Below are 16,361 nucleotides of genomic sequence, written 5' to 3' on the forward strand. Positions count from 1 at the left end.
TATGGCTTGTTTTATCATGTGCCTTCAAATGCTCTGAGACCTCATCCTTAATAATCGACTCCAACAACTTCCCAACCACCGAGGTCAGACTAACTGGCCTGTAGTTTCCTTTTTTCTGCCTCTCTTCCTTCTTGGAAAGTGGTAGTGACATTTGTAATTTTCGCAAGTGTCTTTCAGAACCATTCCGGAATCTAGGGATTCTTGGGATTCTTGAAAGATCATTACTAATGCCTCCACAATCTCTTCAGCCACCTCTTTCAGAACTCTGAGGTGCACACCACCTGGTCCAGGTGACTTATCTACCTTCAAACCTTTCAGTTTCCCAAGAACCTGCTCTCTATTTATGGTAACTTCACACGGTTCATGCCCCTCTGACATCTGGAACTTACACCACACTGCTAATGCCTTTCACAGTGAAGACTGCTGCAAAATACTTACTCAGTTCATTTAGTATTTTATTGTCCCCCATTAGAATACTTCCTCCTCTTTGGGATGTATATATCCTGTGCTCTCCGAATTGCTCCCATAGAACACTACAGTACAGTACAGGCCCTTCAGCCCTCCATGTTGTGCCGACCCATATAATCCTTAAAAAAAGTACTAAACCCACACTACCGCATAAACCTCCATTTTTCTTTCATCCATGTGCCTGTCCAAGAGGCTCTTAAATACCCCTAATGTTTTAGCTACCACCACCATCCCTGGCAAGTCATTCTAGACACTCACAACCCTCTGTGTAAAAAAACTTACCCCTGATGCCTCCCCTAAACTTCCCTCCCTTAATTTTGTACATATGCCCTCTGGTGTTTGCTATTGGTGCCCTGGGAAACAGGTACTGACTATCCACCCTATCTATGCCTCTCATAATCTTGTAGACCTCTATCAAGTCCCCTCTCATTCTTCTACGCTCCAAAGAGAAAAGTCCCAGCTCTGCTAGCCTTGCTTCATATGACTTGTTCTCCAAACCAGGCAACATCCTGGTAAATCTCCTCTGCACCCTCTCCATAGCTTCCACATCCTTCCTATAATGAGGTGACCAGAATTGAATACAATTGCTTCCAGAAATTCCAGCCATTGCTGCTCTGCTGCCATCCCTGCCAATGTTCTTTACCAATCAATTCAGGCAGACTCCTCTCTTACGCCTCTGTAATTCCCTTTACTCCAATGCTAAACTGATACGTCTGACTTCTGCTTCTCCTTCTTATATTTCAGGGTGAATTCAATCATATTATGATCACTTTTTCCTAAGGGTTCATTTACCTTAAGCTCTCTAATCAATTCTGGTTCATTGCACAACACCCAATCCAAACTAGGTGATCCTCTAGTGGGCTCATCCATGATCTGCTCTAAAAAGCCATCTCGTAGGCAATCTAGAAATTCTCCCTCCTGTAATCCAGCACCAACCTGATTTTTCCAATCTACCTGCATGTTGAAATCTCCCATGACTATTGTAACATTGCCCTTTTGGCATGCATTTTCTATCTCCCATTGTAATTTGTAGGCCATATCCTTACTACCATTTGAAGGTTTATACACAACTCACATCAAGGTCTTTTTGCCCTTGTAGTTCCTTAGCTCTAGCCACAATGATTCAAAACCTTCTGACCCTATGTCACCTCTTTCTAATGATATGAGTTCATTTTTTTTTACCAACAGAACTCCACCCCCTCTGCCTTCCTGATTATCCGTTCAACACAATGTGTATCCTTAGAGATTAAGCTTCCAGCTATAATCTTTCACTCATGATTCCGTGATTCCTACAACATCATACCTGCCAATCTTCAACTATGCTGCAAATTCATCTACCTTATTCTGTATACTGCTTGCATTCAGATATAACACCTTCAGTCTTGTATTCACCCTTTTCAATTTTATCGTACCATGCTCAACCTTTTGATTCCTAACTTTTTCTGTGGTCTTTCCAACAACAGCCTCCACGACCTCTCAACTAACTGTTCTGGCTCTCTGATTTCCATCTCTCTGTAACTCTAGTTTAAAACCCACTGTGCAACTTTAACTAACCTTCCCACTAGGATATTAGCCCCCTCTAGTTCAGGTACAAACCATCCCTTTTGTACAGGTCATATATTCGCTGAAATAAAACTCAATGATCCAAAAATCTTATGGCCTCCCTCCTACACCAACTCCTTAGCCATGTATTAAACTGTGTAATCTTCCTAGTTTTCGCCTCACTAGCACATGGCACTGGTAGCAGTCCTGAGGTCACAACCCTGGAGACCCTGCCCTTTAACTTAGCACCTAACTCCCTGAACTCCCTTTGCAGATCTTGCCATTCATCCTACCCATGTCATTGACACCTACATGGACTATAACAACTGGCTGTTCACCCTCCCCCTAAAGAATGCTGAGGATTCGATCCAAGTTATTCTGGACCCTGACGGCCAGGATGCAACTTACCATCTGGGAATCTCGTTCTTGCCCACAGTACCTCCTGTCTATTCCCCTAACTGACTAATCCCCTATCATCACAGCGTGCCTCCTCTCCCCCCCTTCCCGTCTGCACTAGCCTGTGGTAAGTTTATTTGGCATTTAGATTGCAAATGCAGCATTATCTTGAAACAAAGAGGGAGGATGTGGTGTGCTACTGTTGCTTCTTTTTGTGGTTCTGAGAAATCATTCAGCAGTTATGGCATTTAGCCATTAATGGGATGTCTTTTCCCCATGGGGGTATCTAGACTGGTTCATACAGAGAAAAATTGATTAAATTTGGTGTTGCTTGTTGAGCAAACTTGGATAATTGTTGTAAAGAAAGGCTTGTCTGCATATGTTCTAGCACTTCATAGTTTTTATTACTTGACCTGTTCTCCAAGTGTACTTACCCAGCCAGGTAGAATCCATTCTAGTTTGTAGAGGGAACCGAGGGTGAAAATTTCTGTATGATCATAATGCCAGCAGATTGGTGGGTTGCAGTTGCTAGATTTTTTTTTTTGTTCAGGAAGGAGTGTAAGATAAATCAGACAAGTACTATCAGCCTAACACTGGTATTGTGGAAACTTACAGGTATTGATCTGGGACAAATGAATTGAATCTTGAGAAAAATATACAGCGGATAGTTTGAAAACTACCATCAGTTGTAAAATAAAAATAATGTAAATGATTATATTCAAGTAAAGAACTCAGAGGATTTTCTGGTAAATTTTAGGCTCTTGGAATTTAAAGGGCGATAGCCACATAGGGAGATGGACAGGAACGAGACCTGTACAAGATAGATGTGTTGCATGTGATCAGTATACCAGCAGTGAAGTTTGCTTTTGTGACCAGAAAGGATTTAATCTATGTTAGCTGGGGGTAGGACTTGAGAGAGTGAAATCATTGAGAAGATGGGTATGTACAGCATCCAAAGAGCATAAGCCCAGCAAGCAGTGTAGCCATGTTTACGGTATTAGGACAGATAGTAGCCATGCTTTAAATCACATCTATATCAATGCATGTACTTCAGCAGATAAGCAGACAAACTGAAGATGTGAATTGTCCCTAGGGACTGGGATATTACAGAGGAGAGAAAGGCAGGATGAGCAACTTAATGTTTGCAGATATTGAAATAACAGATTGGCGTGGAGGGGGTGTTGCCTTTTTAGTAAAGAGGACATAGCAGCTGTGCTTAGAGACTATATTCTTGGGATTATCTAACAATACCATTTGGGTAGAAATTAGAAGTAAGAAGGAATGGTCGCTTTAGAAGGTTATATAATGGACCCCCCAGTGGTCAGTAGGAACTTGATGTAGTTATGAGAAAAGTAGAGAAGTGCTAGTGGGAAATTTCAATTTTTCCAGTATTGACTGGCCATGCAGAGTCTAAAGGATGTGGAGGGGAAATTTTTGTGGTGTGTTTCAGTTAGTGATGTCACACAGTATATAGAGGAACCTACTCAAGAATGAATGGTATTGTACCTCCTGTTTGGGAACAAGGCAGGCTAAGTAACTGCACTGACATTTGGGGAACATGTTAGGTCCAGTGATCACAATTATTTTAGTTTTGAAATAGTTTTGGAAAAATGATAGAACAGGTCCACATGTTAAATTCCTGAACTGGAACAAGGCCAGTTTTGAGGGCAGTATCTAGGTGGGGTCGAATGGGAGATTCTATTTAAAGGCAAAGGAACAGCTGGCAAGTGGAAGGCTTTTAAAAGTGTTATATCAAGTGTTACGTAACCTCGTAACCAGGTAACTTACCAGCAAAGATAGCGGGATCAGCTAAGTCAGATGCTACTATTTTCGAACGTTTTATTCAAAAAGGGGCACAAACGTATGGTTAATACAAAACATTCAGATCATAAACATCGTCAAAACTCAATCTAAAACACCGGTGTAATAATAATCAATCAGAAATAAGCTCTATAGTTGTCTAGGGGATAATACTGAGTCCAATTGAAATATAAAGAGTCACTCAGAAGTTTGCAGGCTTTTCCCTTTTGGGAACCACTGGGGTTTCACGTTGTGGAGAGAGAGAGATGGTTGAGAAAGGATAAACACTTGCCCGTTGTCTTTACAGAGCAAATCCTTGGAATCAGGGGAGCAGGCTTCCCCGTTGTTATTTAAAAGCGGTCTTCTGTTGGTTCTAGCCACAGATTCAAAATTTGGAATCTAACGCACGTGGCTTCCTTCAAAATGGCTTCCCGCTCCCACGGGAATCGGTATCGTGCTTCCTTGGTGTCTCCTTGGTGCGTCTGAGGGTTGTCCCCCCCTCAGACCCTCCTTTATACTTCTTCACGGGATCGCAGGTGTCAATCAGGTTGCAGGTGATGCGATCTCTCTCTCAACCAGCCCACTTTGCCCGAGGGCTTTTCACGTGGTCTCCATGAGACAATAGTCAATGTCGCCTTTATTCTGCTTCTCGGGAGAACGTGGTCTTCCGCACGTCTCCCTCTCTTGGGTCAGTTGACGCCCCCTTGACTAGGGCTCTTGCGATTCTCACAAAGGAGGGGGCCGAGGTCATAACACAAGAGTCTAGGGAAAATATGTTCACACTGGGTTGAAGGGTAGGCTTACCAAGTTCAGGAAATCCTGGCTGATGAGAAATATCGAGCCTCTAGTCAAGAAAAAGAGGAAGGCATACATCACTCTTGGTCAACATGATTTAAATAAATTCCTTGACAAATATATAAAAAGCTTAAGAGGGAAGTTGAAAGAAGTACATACACTATTAGTCGCCCTGAGATTCAGGATCTTGGGGAGGGGGGGCAAAAAGAGGGTATGAGATGGATTAGACAGGCAGGGTTAAAGATAATCCTAAGAGGTTCTTCAGTTATATTAACTGTAAAAGAGTGACTAGGAAGAGACTGGGTCCTCTTAAAGACTTATGCCTGGAGCTGTAAGGAATGGCCAAGATTTTTAATGTGTATTTTTCCTGATGCCAAGAAAATGAAGGTAATAAGTAGAGAGGTCTTGGAACACATATATATTATGGGGAAGGAGGTATTTGCAGCTTTGAAGCACGTTACGATGAGCAAACCCTCAGGTCCTGATCAAGTGCACCCCAGGCCAGGCAGGAAATCGTGAAAACCCTTATAGAGATAATTATTTTGTTATTAGCCACTGGCAAAGTTCCAGCGGACTGAACACTAATTAATGTTTTTCAGTTGTTCAAAGGAATATGACAGGCCAGATATCTACAGGCTGATGATCCTGACTTCAGTTGTAAGAATATTACTGGAGGGAATTTTGAGGGACAAGATCGACCATCACTTGGATAGTTAAAGCTTAATTAGGGATAGTCAGCATGGTTTTGTTCATAGGAGGTCATGTCCGAGGAATCTTATGGTTTTTGGAAGAGGTATAAGGAAATGTATAATGGTAGGGTAGTGGATGTTGTTCATTTGGACTTTGTCAAGGTTAGGACTCATGGATTCAGGGGGAGCTAGCAAGATGAATTCAGAATTATCCTGATGGTAGGAAGGGTGATGGATTTCAACTTAGGTGACTCTGAATGAAGATTTTGGACATTCAAACCAAGATAGGACCTACACAGTGACTAGCAGGGCACTGATGAGTGTTGTAGAACAGAGGGACCTGGCAGTACAAGTGCACAGTTTGCTGAAATGTGTTATACAATAGGCAGGGTAGTGAAGGAAGCGTTTAGCATGCTGGCCTTCATCAGTCAGACCATTATGTTTATGAGTCGGGACAATATGTTGCAGTTATGGAAGTCATTGGTGTAACTGCATTTTCAGAATTGTGTACAGTTTCAGTTATCCTCTGATTGTCAAGCTGGAGAGGGTGCAGAAGAGATTTATGAGGATTTTGCCTGGACTAGATGGCCTGAGTTAGAGGCAGAGATCGGCCATGATGGGTACTTATTCCCAGGAGTGGAGGAGATTTAGGGGTGACCTCTTAGTAGTTTAAAATCATGAGAAGGATAAGATAGATGGTCATAGTTTCTCCCTCAGAGTTGGGAAGTCTAGAATTAGATGGGACACGAACAATATAAGAGGAAAGAGATTTAAAAGATACCTGAGAGGTAGTTTCTTTACACAGAGGGTAGTGAGAACTTGGAATGAACTGCCAGAAGAAGTGGTTGAGGTGGATACCATGGCAACATTTAAGAGGCATTTGAATAAGTACATGGAGGGGAAGGGCATGATGGGTTTGCATAGTAGGGAAATTAAGGGTGATGAGGAAAAGACGGGTTTGTGGAGATGAGTTTATGGCCAGATCATCCATGATCTTATTGAATGGTGGAACAGGCTCAACAGGCCAGAAGGCCTATTCCTGCTCCTATTTCTTATGTTATGGGCCAATTGCAGGTAACTGGGACTAGCAGGGAGGCTGCTGTGGTCCACATGGATCAGTTGGGCTGAAGAGCCTGTTTCTGTGCACTGTATGGCTCCATGACTATTCATTTATGACTTGCAGCTTTTATTACTTCTTTCCTCCTCTGCCACCTTCAACAAATCCTCCAAATCAAGTGAAGACCACTGCATTAAATGATATCCTCCCCAAAGTCGAATCGTTGGTGCTTGGATGAATACATGTTGAGACACACCATCAATGTTAAACCATCCTCCATCATGTTGAAGAGACTTGCTATTTGTCCTGATCCTGGTACTGATCCCATAATGCTATAAATTTATTGTATCTTCCATCTTGTCCAGCTCCGCCTGCAACTAGTTAATTCCTGTTAAGAGCTCCATTATTAGAAACAATTAGGTCGAGGTCAAACAATTTGACAATACTTCAATGTGTTTTGAGACAGATCGCTTACTCATTTTCTGGTACCTATGATAACTTTATTTCAGGCTTTGTGTGTGATCCTTGTCACTTTTGCTATGTTTTGTGCCTTCCATAAACTACCAGATCTCAGTTGCTTTTAATTAAGTTGAGTTAAATTGGTCATAGTCTTGCAGATTTCCACCTCTGCTTGTTTGTCTCCACATTCAACAGATTCTGTGAGGATATCTCAGAGAAATAGTTTTCTGATAACAGAGATGTATGCTCACATTTGTCTTGTATAGCAAGATCACTCTTTGATTCATGGCTACAAATTGATGTAAATTCCTCCTTTTCCTCATACTGACTGTCATGTTCTTTTGTCTCTACAGTTCCCCTGATTTTCCTGATTCTGCATTCAATGTTTCAGTCCTGATGAATTCAACATACTTTTTAATTTGAATGCAATACTATTTCCATACTGTATCAAGCACAGTTTTATAGTCATAGCATTTTTACTTTCACATTTTTGGAAATTCCACAGGATTCTTATTTGCATTAGTTTTAGGGAGAAGCAAATTTGTCATTAACTGCTTTCAGGCATATACATTAGCTTGGTGTTTTTTTAGCAATGAGAAAAGCAATGGAGATAAATAATTGATGGAAAAACAAAAGGGTAAGGACCCATTAGCAATCTGATTATTAGGAATGTCTTGGGAAGGATGTGGTGTTTTGAGCTGGCCTAAAGCAGGGGTTCCCAACCTTTTTTATGCCATGGATGAATACCAATAAGCAAAGGGTCCGTGGACCTCAGGTTGGAAACCTCTGGAAGGGACAGGAGTAGCTTTTGAGACTCCTGCTCCCCAGTTTTTTTTTATGTTGGAACACTGTAGTTCCCTCAAATAAAATGGGAACAATAATATCTTTCCACCAATTCTTCTCGATCTTAGAATGTGTTCCACTTCTGATGGGAATGAAGATTTCCTCATCTTCCGTTCCAGACACCTTTCCTCAATATTTGAGAAAGCTAAGATGGATTGGGACTGATGCAGGGTTTTGACTCAAAACATCAACATTTTCTTTCCACCCACTGATGTTGCTCACCTCTCTGAGTTCTTCCAGCAGATACTTTGTTGCAATAAATTCCATTTTCTTTATAAAAAGAAAAATATTCATCTAGGACTTCATTACACACAGATTAGAGCAAAGTCTATTTACAAAGAGGGAAAGATCAGAACAATTGAATGGAAAGGCAGATATGAAAAGGGATATGATAGAAAAAATACAGTGTTAACCATCATGCCATGAAGGAGATTATTGTTAATTGCCTTGGTTCTGGAATTTAAAATAATTTGGTTGTTGATATAGGCCCTAAACATCGTACATGTATTTTGGAACATCAGTGCAATCATGTTATTTTAGTGAGAATAAGTTATTTTTTGTCCCAGTTGGAATGATATACTATATTGCATTCTGTACCTATATCAATAACACTGGAACTGTTTTGGTGTCTTGAAATGACTGTTGGGTTTACAAATAAAAAGAACCATATAAAATCCTTCTGTTGCGGATGCAGAATTGTTAAGATTTTCTGTTTTCTTAATTGTCTAATGATTTATTGTAAAGTTTCTTACATGTATTTGCTTGGTGGATGGATAATGAAGAAATATACAGGGGAAAGAACTCCCACCAAGTTCAAAAATAAGCTTGATTAACAATTCTGCTTTATTTATCCTACCTCTCACCTTACACATTTTCACAAAATGTTTCTTGGCAAGATGATGGCAATTTCGTCTGCAGCTAAAGTTACTGGAAATATGAATGCTGTGTACCTGTTGTCCGTGTACATCCTTTGTGCTTTATGTTCTTCTCCGTTTCCCAGTCAATGTATGTTTGTTTCTGTTTTACTTTGCTAACAATCCAAATCCTGGAATAATTGTTAAAATAATTAATTACATAGATTTGCTATTTTGTCACTTAATTGTTGTTATTAAGATTTTTCATTTAGCTTATATGTATATTTTACTGTTTAAAAAGTGTAAAATGGCCGTTCAATGTAATAACAAAACTTTTCAGCCTGATCAAATTACCAATACATGATGACTACATTCTTAGCATTGTTGTATTAACCACAGAGTGAAGGATATCGAGAGAATTAAGGACTTGCTTTCTCGACTTCATTTTGTACCGATTCCTGTGTTCGCTCTGGGTAACTGGATCCCTACTGTCTTCTATTCCTGGAGATGTCAGGGGCTCAACTGTGGATTCTCTCAAGTCGTTTTCACTTCAGCAGGTATAACAAATACTTTATGGACTGAAGTGCTTATGTTGAATGTTCATAATTATTTGGCACTAAAATAATTGAAAGATTTTGACATTTTCAACTTTTTAAGAGTCATAGAGCACTACAGCACAGATACAGACCATAAGACATACTGTAGGAGCAGAGTTAGGCCAGTCTGCCCTGCCGTTCTATCATGACTGATTCATTATCCCTCTCAACCCCGTTCTCCTGCCTTCTCCCATAACCTTTGATGCCATGACTAATCAAGAAACTATCAGCCTCTGCTTTAAATATACTCAATGACTTAGCCTCCTCAGCTGTCTGTAGAAATGAATTCCACAGATTCACTACACTCTGGCTAAAAAAAATTCCTCCTCACCTCTGTTCTAAATGGACATCCTTCTATTCTGAATTAATTTAAACCCTCCCCAACAGCTTTAGCAAACCTGCTCCCTCTTGGGTTCAGGTGTAACCATCCATCTGAGCATAAGACATAGAAGCAGAATTAGGCCATTCAGCCCATCGAGTCTACTCTGCCATTCCATCATGGCTGATTCTGGATCCCACTTAACCCCATACACCTACCTTCTCGCCTTATCCTTTGATGCCCTGACCAATCAGGAAACTATCAACTTCCGCCTTAAATATACACATGGACTTGGCCTCTACCGCTGTGTGTGGCAGGGCATTCCACAGCATCACTGCTGTCTGGTTAAAGTAAGTCCTTCTTATCTCTGTTCTAAAAGCTCACCCTTGAATTGTGAGGCTATGCCTTGTAGTTGTGGATACCCCCACTACAGGAAACAGCCTGTCCATATCCACCTCATCTAGTCCTTTCAACGTTCAGTTGGTTTCTTTGAGATCTCCTGCATTCTTCTAAATTCCAGAAAGCATCGGCCCAAAGCTGTCCATTTTGTGCTGGTCATCCCTTCCCCAGAAGAGATCCTACTGATCCAGAAATCTGAAACTTGACCCCTAAACCAATTCATCAGCCATGTATTCATCTGCCAAATCATCCTATTCTTACCCCCACTGGCTCGTGGCACAGGCAGCAGTCCAGGGATTACTACCCTGGCGATCCTGCTTTTTAGCTTTCTGCCTAAATCCCTATATTCTTTCTTCAGGAATTCCTCCCTTTTCCTGCCTATGTCGTTGGTACCAATATGTACCACAACTTCCGCTTGCTTACTCTCCCTCTTTAGAACGCTGTGGACTCGATCCGAGTCATCCCTGAAACTTGCACCTGAGAGGCATCATGTCATCCAGACGTCTCTTTCACCTCCACAGAATCTCCTGTCTGCTCCTCTAACTATGGAATCCCCTATCCCTACTGCACTGCTCTCAGTCCTCCATGTCCTTCTGACCCACAGAGCCACACTCGGTACCAGAGATCTGACCACTGTAACTTTCCTCTGCCAGATCATCTCCCCAACAGTACCCAAAATGGTATACCTGTTGCCACAGGGGTTCTCTGCATTGCCTGCCTATCCCCTATCCCTCTCTTGCTGATCACCTAGTTACCTGTGGTTTGCACCTTGGGTGTAACTAACCCTCTTCGACCTACCTAGTCCATACCAAACTGATATTCTACCCAGTCCCATTGACTTGCACTTTGTCCTTAGTCCTGCGTACCCCTCCCATCTATGTACTTATCTAAACTCCCCTTAAATGTTGCCATTGAATCCGCATCCGTCACTTCCACTGGCAGCTTGTTCCACACTCCCACTGGTCCCTGAGTGAAGGTTTCCCCAAGTTCCCCTTAAATATTTCATTTTCACCTTTAACCTATGACCTCTAGTTCTAGTCTCACCCAACCTCAGTAGAATAAGTCAGCTTGCATTAACCCTATCTATTACCCTCAATTTTATATACCTCTACCAATTCTCCCCTCATTCTCCTATGCTCCAGGGAATAAAGTCCATCTGCAATTTCCCAGGCCAATTTTCCACCTGGTCTCAAGCTTTCATAGCCTTTCTCACTATCCATTCCATCCCAGTCTTGGGGTCATCCACAAATTTGCTAATCCTGTTTACCACGTTATTATCTAGATCACTGATACAAATGAAAAGCAGATCCAGCACTGGTCCCTGTGGCACACCACTAGTCACAGATCTCCAGTCAGAAGGGCAACCATCTACTACCACTGTCTGGCTACTCTCCCACTAAGCCAGTATCAAATCAGTTTACTACATCACCCTGAATATCAAGTGAACAAGATCTCTTGACCAGCCTCCAATGTGGGGCTTTGCTAAAGTCCATGAAGATAGCATTCACTGCCTTTCCTTCATTAACTTTCCTGATAACCTCAAAAAACTCTACAAGATTGGTTAGACATGACCACACACAAACCATGTTGACTATCCCTAATCAGACCCTGTCTATCCAGATATTTCCCTTTAGAATACCTTACAATGATTTACCCACCACTGATGTCAAACTTACCAGCCTGTAGTTTGTTTGCTTATTCTTACAGCTTTTCTTGAACATGAAACATTAGCTATCCTCCTGTCCTCCGGCACTTTCCCTGTGGCTAACGACATTTTAAGTACCTCTGCCAGAGTCCCTGCAATTTCTGCACTAGCCTCCCATAAGATGCAAGGGCACACTCTCTGTCTCTGGGGACTAATGTGGATTAGTTTGCCCCAAGTCAGCAAGCATCTCCATTCTGTAATCCATATTTATTTATTGACTTACAGCGTGGAGTAGGCCCTTTGAGACACACTGCCCAGTAAACCCCCAATTCGATCTTAGCCTATTTCCAGTCAAGGGACCATTTACAATGACCAGCTAACCTACCAACCAGTTCATTTTTAAACTGTGGGAGGAAAACAGAGCACCTGGAGGAAATATACACAGCTACTTGGAAAACGTACAAACTCCTGACAGCTGTAGGAATTGAACCCCAGTGGCTGGTACTGTAAAGCATTCTGATAACTACTATACAACCTCACTGCTGTTTTGCCTCAGTTCTATAGACTCTAGACCATCTCCCAAGTAAATATAGATGCAAAAAAAATCAATTTAAGATCTCCCCCATATTTTCATTATCCTATTTTCATTATCCTGTAAACTATAAATAAAAACATTAAATTGAGTGCATTATAAAAGCTTGTTAAATTTAGAAAACTAAACATCTCATTCTAAGTTATTGAAATAATTAAAGCATAGCTAACCGATACAATAACTTCAATTATGACAATGCTATTTGTTTTTAGAATGACAAGTGTTTACATATATTCAGGAGTTATCTTTCCCTTACAAATTCAACCCATGTAACATTAATGCAAAATTTTTATGCAATAATTTAAGTCATAAAAAATCTTTCATATATCAGATGTCTCACTGCTCATGTTTCATATGTCACAACGTAATTTTTTTTCAGTTCACATTGTTCAAATTGCACTGGGATTTACAGTTTCACTCCATCTCTGCGCAAAAGATTTTTCATTTCCCTTGATAACTTACCCAATCCTAGCACTCTGTTTGTCAATACCCATTGCTTCCGATAAGCTATTTCATAGTTTCCTTGCTTCTACCTTTAGGATTTTATTTTCTATCAATTTCTTGCTTTCTTCCCAACCATTCCCCTGATACAGTAGATCTGTCACTAATATACTGTGTATGATTGCTTTTTGTCTGCTACCAAAATGAGTTTAGCCACCTGGAGACATCTCTTTCTCAACAATGCAATGATGCATTTTTTTCTCTCTAGATCTAGGACTTTCAGCTGCTTAATTTTTCTTCTTCCCTTGTTCCAGACTAAACTTTATTATTCTGTAGCATTTCTTTCATTACTCTTCAACTGGAAGTTTATTTCCTCCATGAAATCTGCCAGTTTATCCAATATGTTCCCAATAGAAATTCTGACCACAAGGCTACTTTTCGGTTACAAAAGCCCAGAAATTGGTCAGTGCTTACAACGATATATTAAACTGTTGGTAAATGGCATGCCAATTATGTTCTTGGACAAGGAGGGGTGGAAGCAAATTCTTTGAATATTTTAAGAAAATGGGAAGTAGATAAGCAAATGGGTGAAATGTCACTACAGGTAAACATGAATGCAGAGCTGAGGTTACAATAAGATCATCCAAGATCTTACTGTAAAGTAGAGAAGGCACCTGGAACTAAGTGCCTCTTCCTGATAGCAATTGTTTATCAGTATATATTCCCACCAGTGACTTCTTTCTCTTACTATTTATTATGAACTTGACTTTATTGCCATGTGTACAATCCTTCAAGTACAATGAAAAATGTGAATGTTGCAGCAACACAGACATGTAGGTATTGACAACACACACAACATTCAAAGTAAAGGTTATTTTCAAGCTACATTTACTGCCACCATATATAACCCTAAGACTCTTCCTTGTGGGCATACTCGACAAATCTATGGAATAATAACTATAACAGAATCAATGAAAGACGGCCCATCTGGAAGTTCACCCAGAATGTAGAAGACAACAAACTCTGTAAATGCATAAAGAAAAGATAATAATAAATAAATATGCTATAAATATCAAGAACATGAGATGAAGAGTCCTTGACAGTTGAGTCCATTGGTTATGGAACCATTTTAATGATGGGCAAATGAAGTTGAGTGAAGTTATCCCCTTTGGTTTAAGAGCCTCATGGTTGAGGGGTAGTAACTGTTCCTGAACCTGTTGGTGTGAGTCCTGAAGTTCTTGTACCTTCTTCCTAATTGTAGCAACGAGAAGAGAGCATGTATTGGGTCTTTGGGGTTGCTGATGATGGATGCTGCTTTCCTGTGACAGCATTTGATGTAGATGTGTTCAGTGATTGTTAGGGATTTATTGTCATGGACTGGGCCAAAGTATCCATTATTTTTTGTAGGATTTTCTGTTTAAGGGCAGTGGTGTTTCTATTCCATGCTGTGATGCAGCCAGTCAATATACTCTCCACTACACATTTATAGAAATATGTCAAAGATTTGGACCCTAATGCAGATCTACACAAGCTCCTAAGAAATTAGAGGTGCTGCTGTGCTTTCTTCGTAATTGTACTTATGTGCTGTGTAGGTCCTTCAAAATAGTAACACCTAAGAATTTAAAGTTGTAATCCTCCCCACCTTCAATCTTCTGAAGAGGACTGGCTCATGGACCTCTGGTTTCCTTCTCCTGAAGTCTATAATCAGCTCCTTGGTCTTGCAGACCTTGAGTGAGTTGACATGATATCACTCAGCCAGATTTTCAATATATAAATTATACAAGACTATTAAGAAAGAAAGGAAAAAACTGTACCAAAATAAGGCCGTAGTGCAAAAGGAAAACAGAGACAAGTCCATAGTAGTGCAAGAGATGGTCTGCAGTATTCCATTACTGAGGTGAGGTTAGGGTTCTGCAGGTTGGTTAAAGAACCTGGTAGTTGTAGAGAAGTGGCTGTTCCTGTACTTGGTGGTGAGGGACTTCAGGCTTCTGGACCTCCTGCCTGACAATAGCAGCCACAATGGGCATGACCCAGATGACGGAGATCCCTGATGATAGATGTCATCTTCTTGAAGCAGCACTCACCCGAATTGATTTTATACGCTGATCTACTGAGTCAAGTTAATTTCCCACACTGCACTATTTCATCCTCTTAATAGTGCCGTAGTACCTACTCTTCTTGAAGCAAAACACCCCATCTCCCCTTCCAATGGCATCACACCGCATCCTCTTGCTTTCTTCCTAATCTACTATGATCTCTTGTCTTGGAATGTTCAGTTTCTTGGCTTTGTAAACATGTCTGCTTTGGCTGTCAAATCATTCCCATTTATTTCTAATTGTGCCATCAATTTAACTATCTTGTTACAAATGGCTCAGTGAGGAGAGGCAGAGGCTCAGGTAAATTTCTAGTTAAAGTTTCTTTCTTTCTAATTGCAGTTAGAGCAGTAGGAATGCCAGTCAGGACAGTGAGGTGCTCCTAGTTGGATGTGGGAAAACAGGGAGACCTCCAGTGTCCCTGACAACCACACCTGCAAGAAGTTCATGCAGCCGCAGATTCTTAAAGACTGAGTTAACGAACTGGAGTTCGAGCTGGGTACACTCGGGATCATTCAGGAGGCTGAGGGGTTGATTGACAGGTGATACATGGAGGTAGTTACACCAAAGGTGCAGGACAGGGGTAACATGGTGACCATAAAGAGAGGGAAAGGAGATAAGTAGCCAGTACTAGTCATTCCCCTCAGTACTGCTGAGGGGGCAGGGGGAGAACCAGCAGATGAATGCCACAGCAGTCAGGTCTCTGGCTCTGTGGCTCAGAAAGGAAATGGGGCAGAAGAGGAGAGTGGTAGTGACCGTGGATTCAATAGCTACTGAAACAGACAGAAGAGTATGTGGATGTGAAAGAGACTCCCAGATAGAATTTTGCCTCCCAGGTGCCAAGGTCAGTGACCCTTCAGGTCAGTTCCAGAGCATTCTTTAGGGGGAGTGTGAGCAGCCAGATGTCAAGGCACATATTGGTACAATGACATAGGTAGGAAAAGGGATAAGGTCCTGAAGAGAGAATACAGAGAACTAGGAAGTTTGCTGAAAAGAATTACCTCTATATTAGTAATCTCTGGATTGCTGCCTCTGCTGTGCACCATGAGGGAAAGATTGGGATGACCAGGCAAATAAATGTGTGGGTAAATAACTGGTATAGGTGGCAGTGTTTCAGACTTATGGATCATTGGGATCTCTTCTGGGACAGATATGACCTGTTCAAAAGCGATGGGTTACACCTGGACTGGAGGGGGCCATTAACCTTGTGGCAGGTTCACTAGAGCTGTTGGTATGGATTTAAAATAGTTTAGTAAAGGGATGTGAACCAGACTGATAGGTCAAAGAATGGGGTAGTTGTTGGAAAGGTAGATGCATTCTGTAGAGAGACTATGAGGAAGGATGGGCAGTAGCAAGGGAATAATTTCAGTGAG

At 41.2% G+C, this 16,361-nt stretch overlaps 1 protein-coding gene across 1 annotated transcript in view; it reads left to right on the top strand.

Moving 5' to 3' along the window:
• LOC140732058 (uncharacterized) overlaps window positions 1-16,361 on the top strand; it is a 178,875-nt gene that overhangs the window by 20,326 nt on the left and 142,188 nt on the right. Inside the window, exon 2 of the mRNA XM_073054182.1 lies at window positions 9,303-9,460. Coding sequence (XP_072910283.1) covers window positions 9,303-9,460 — 158 coding nt within the window. The remainder of the gene's footprint in view (window positions 1-9,302; window positions 9,461-16,361) is intronic.

Source organism: Hemitrygon akajei, chromosome 8, assembly GCF_048418815.1.
Source record: "Hemitrygon akajei chromosome 8, sHemAka1.3, whole genome shotgun sequence".
Taxonomy (NCBI): domain Eukaryota; kingdom Metazoa; phylum Chordata; class Chondrichthyes; order Myliobatiformes; family Dasyatidae; genus Hemitrygon; species Hemitrygon akajei.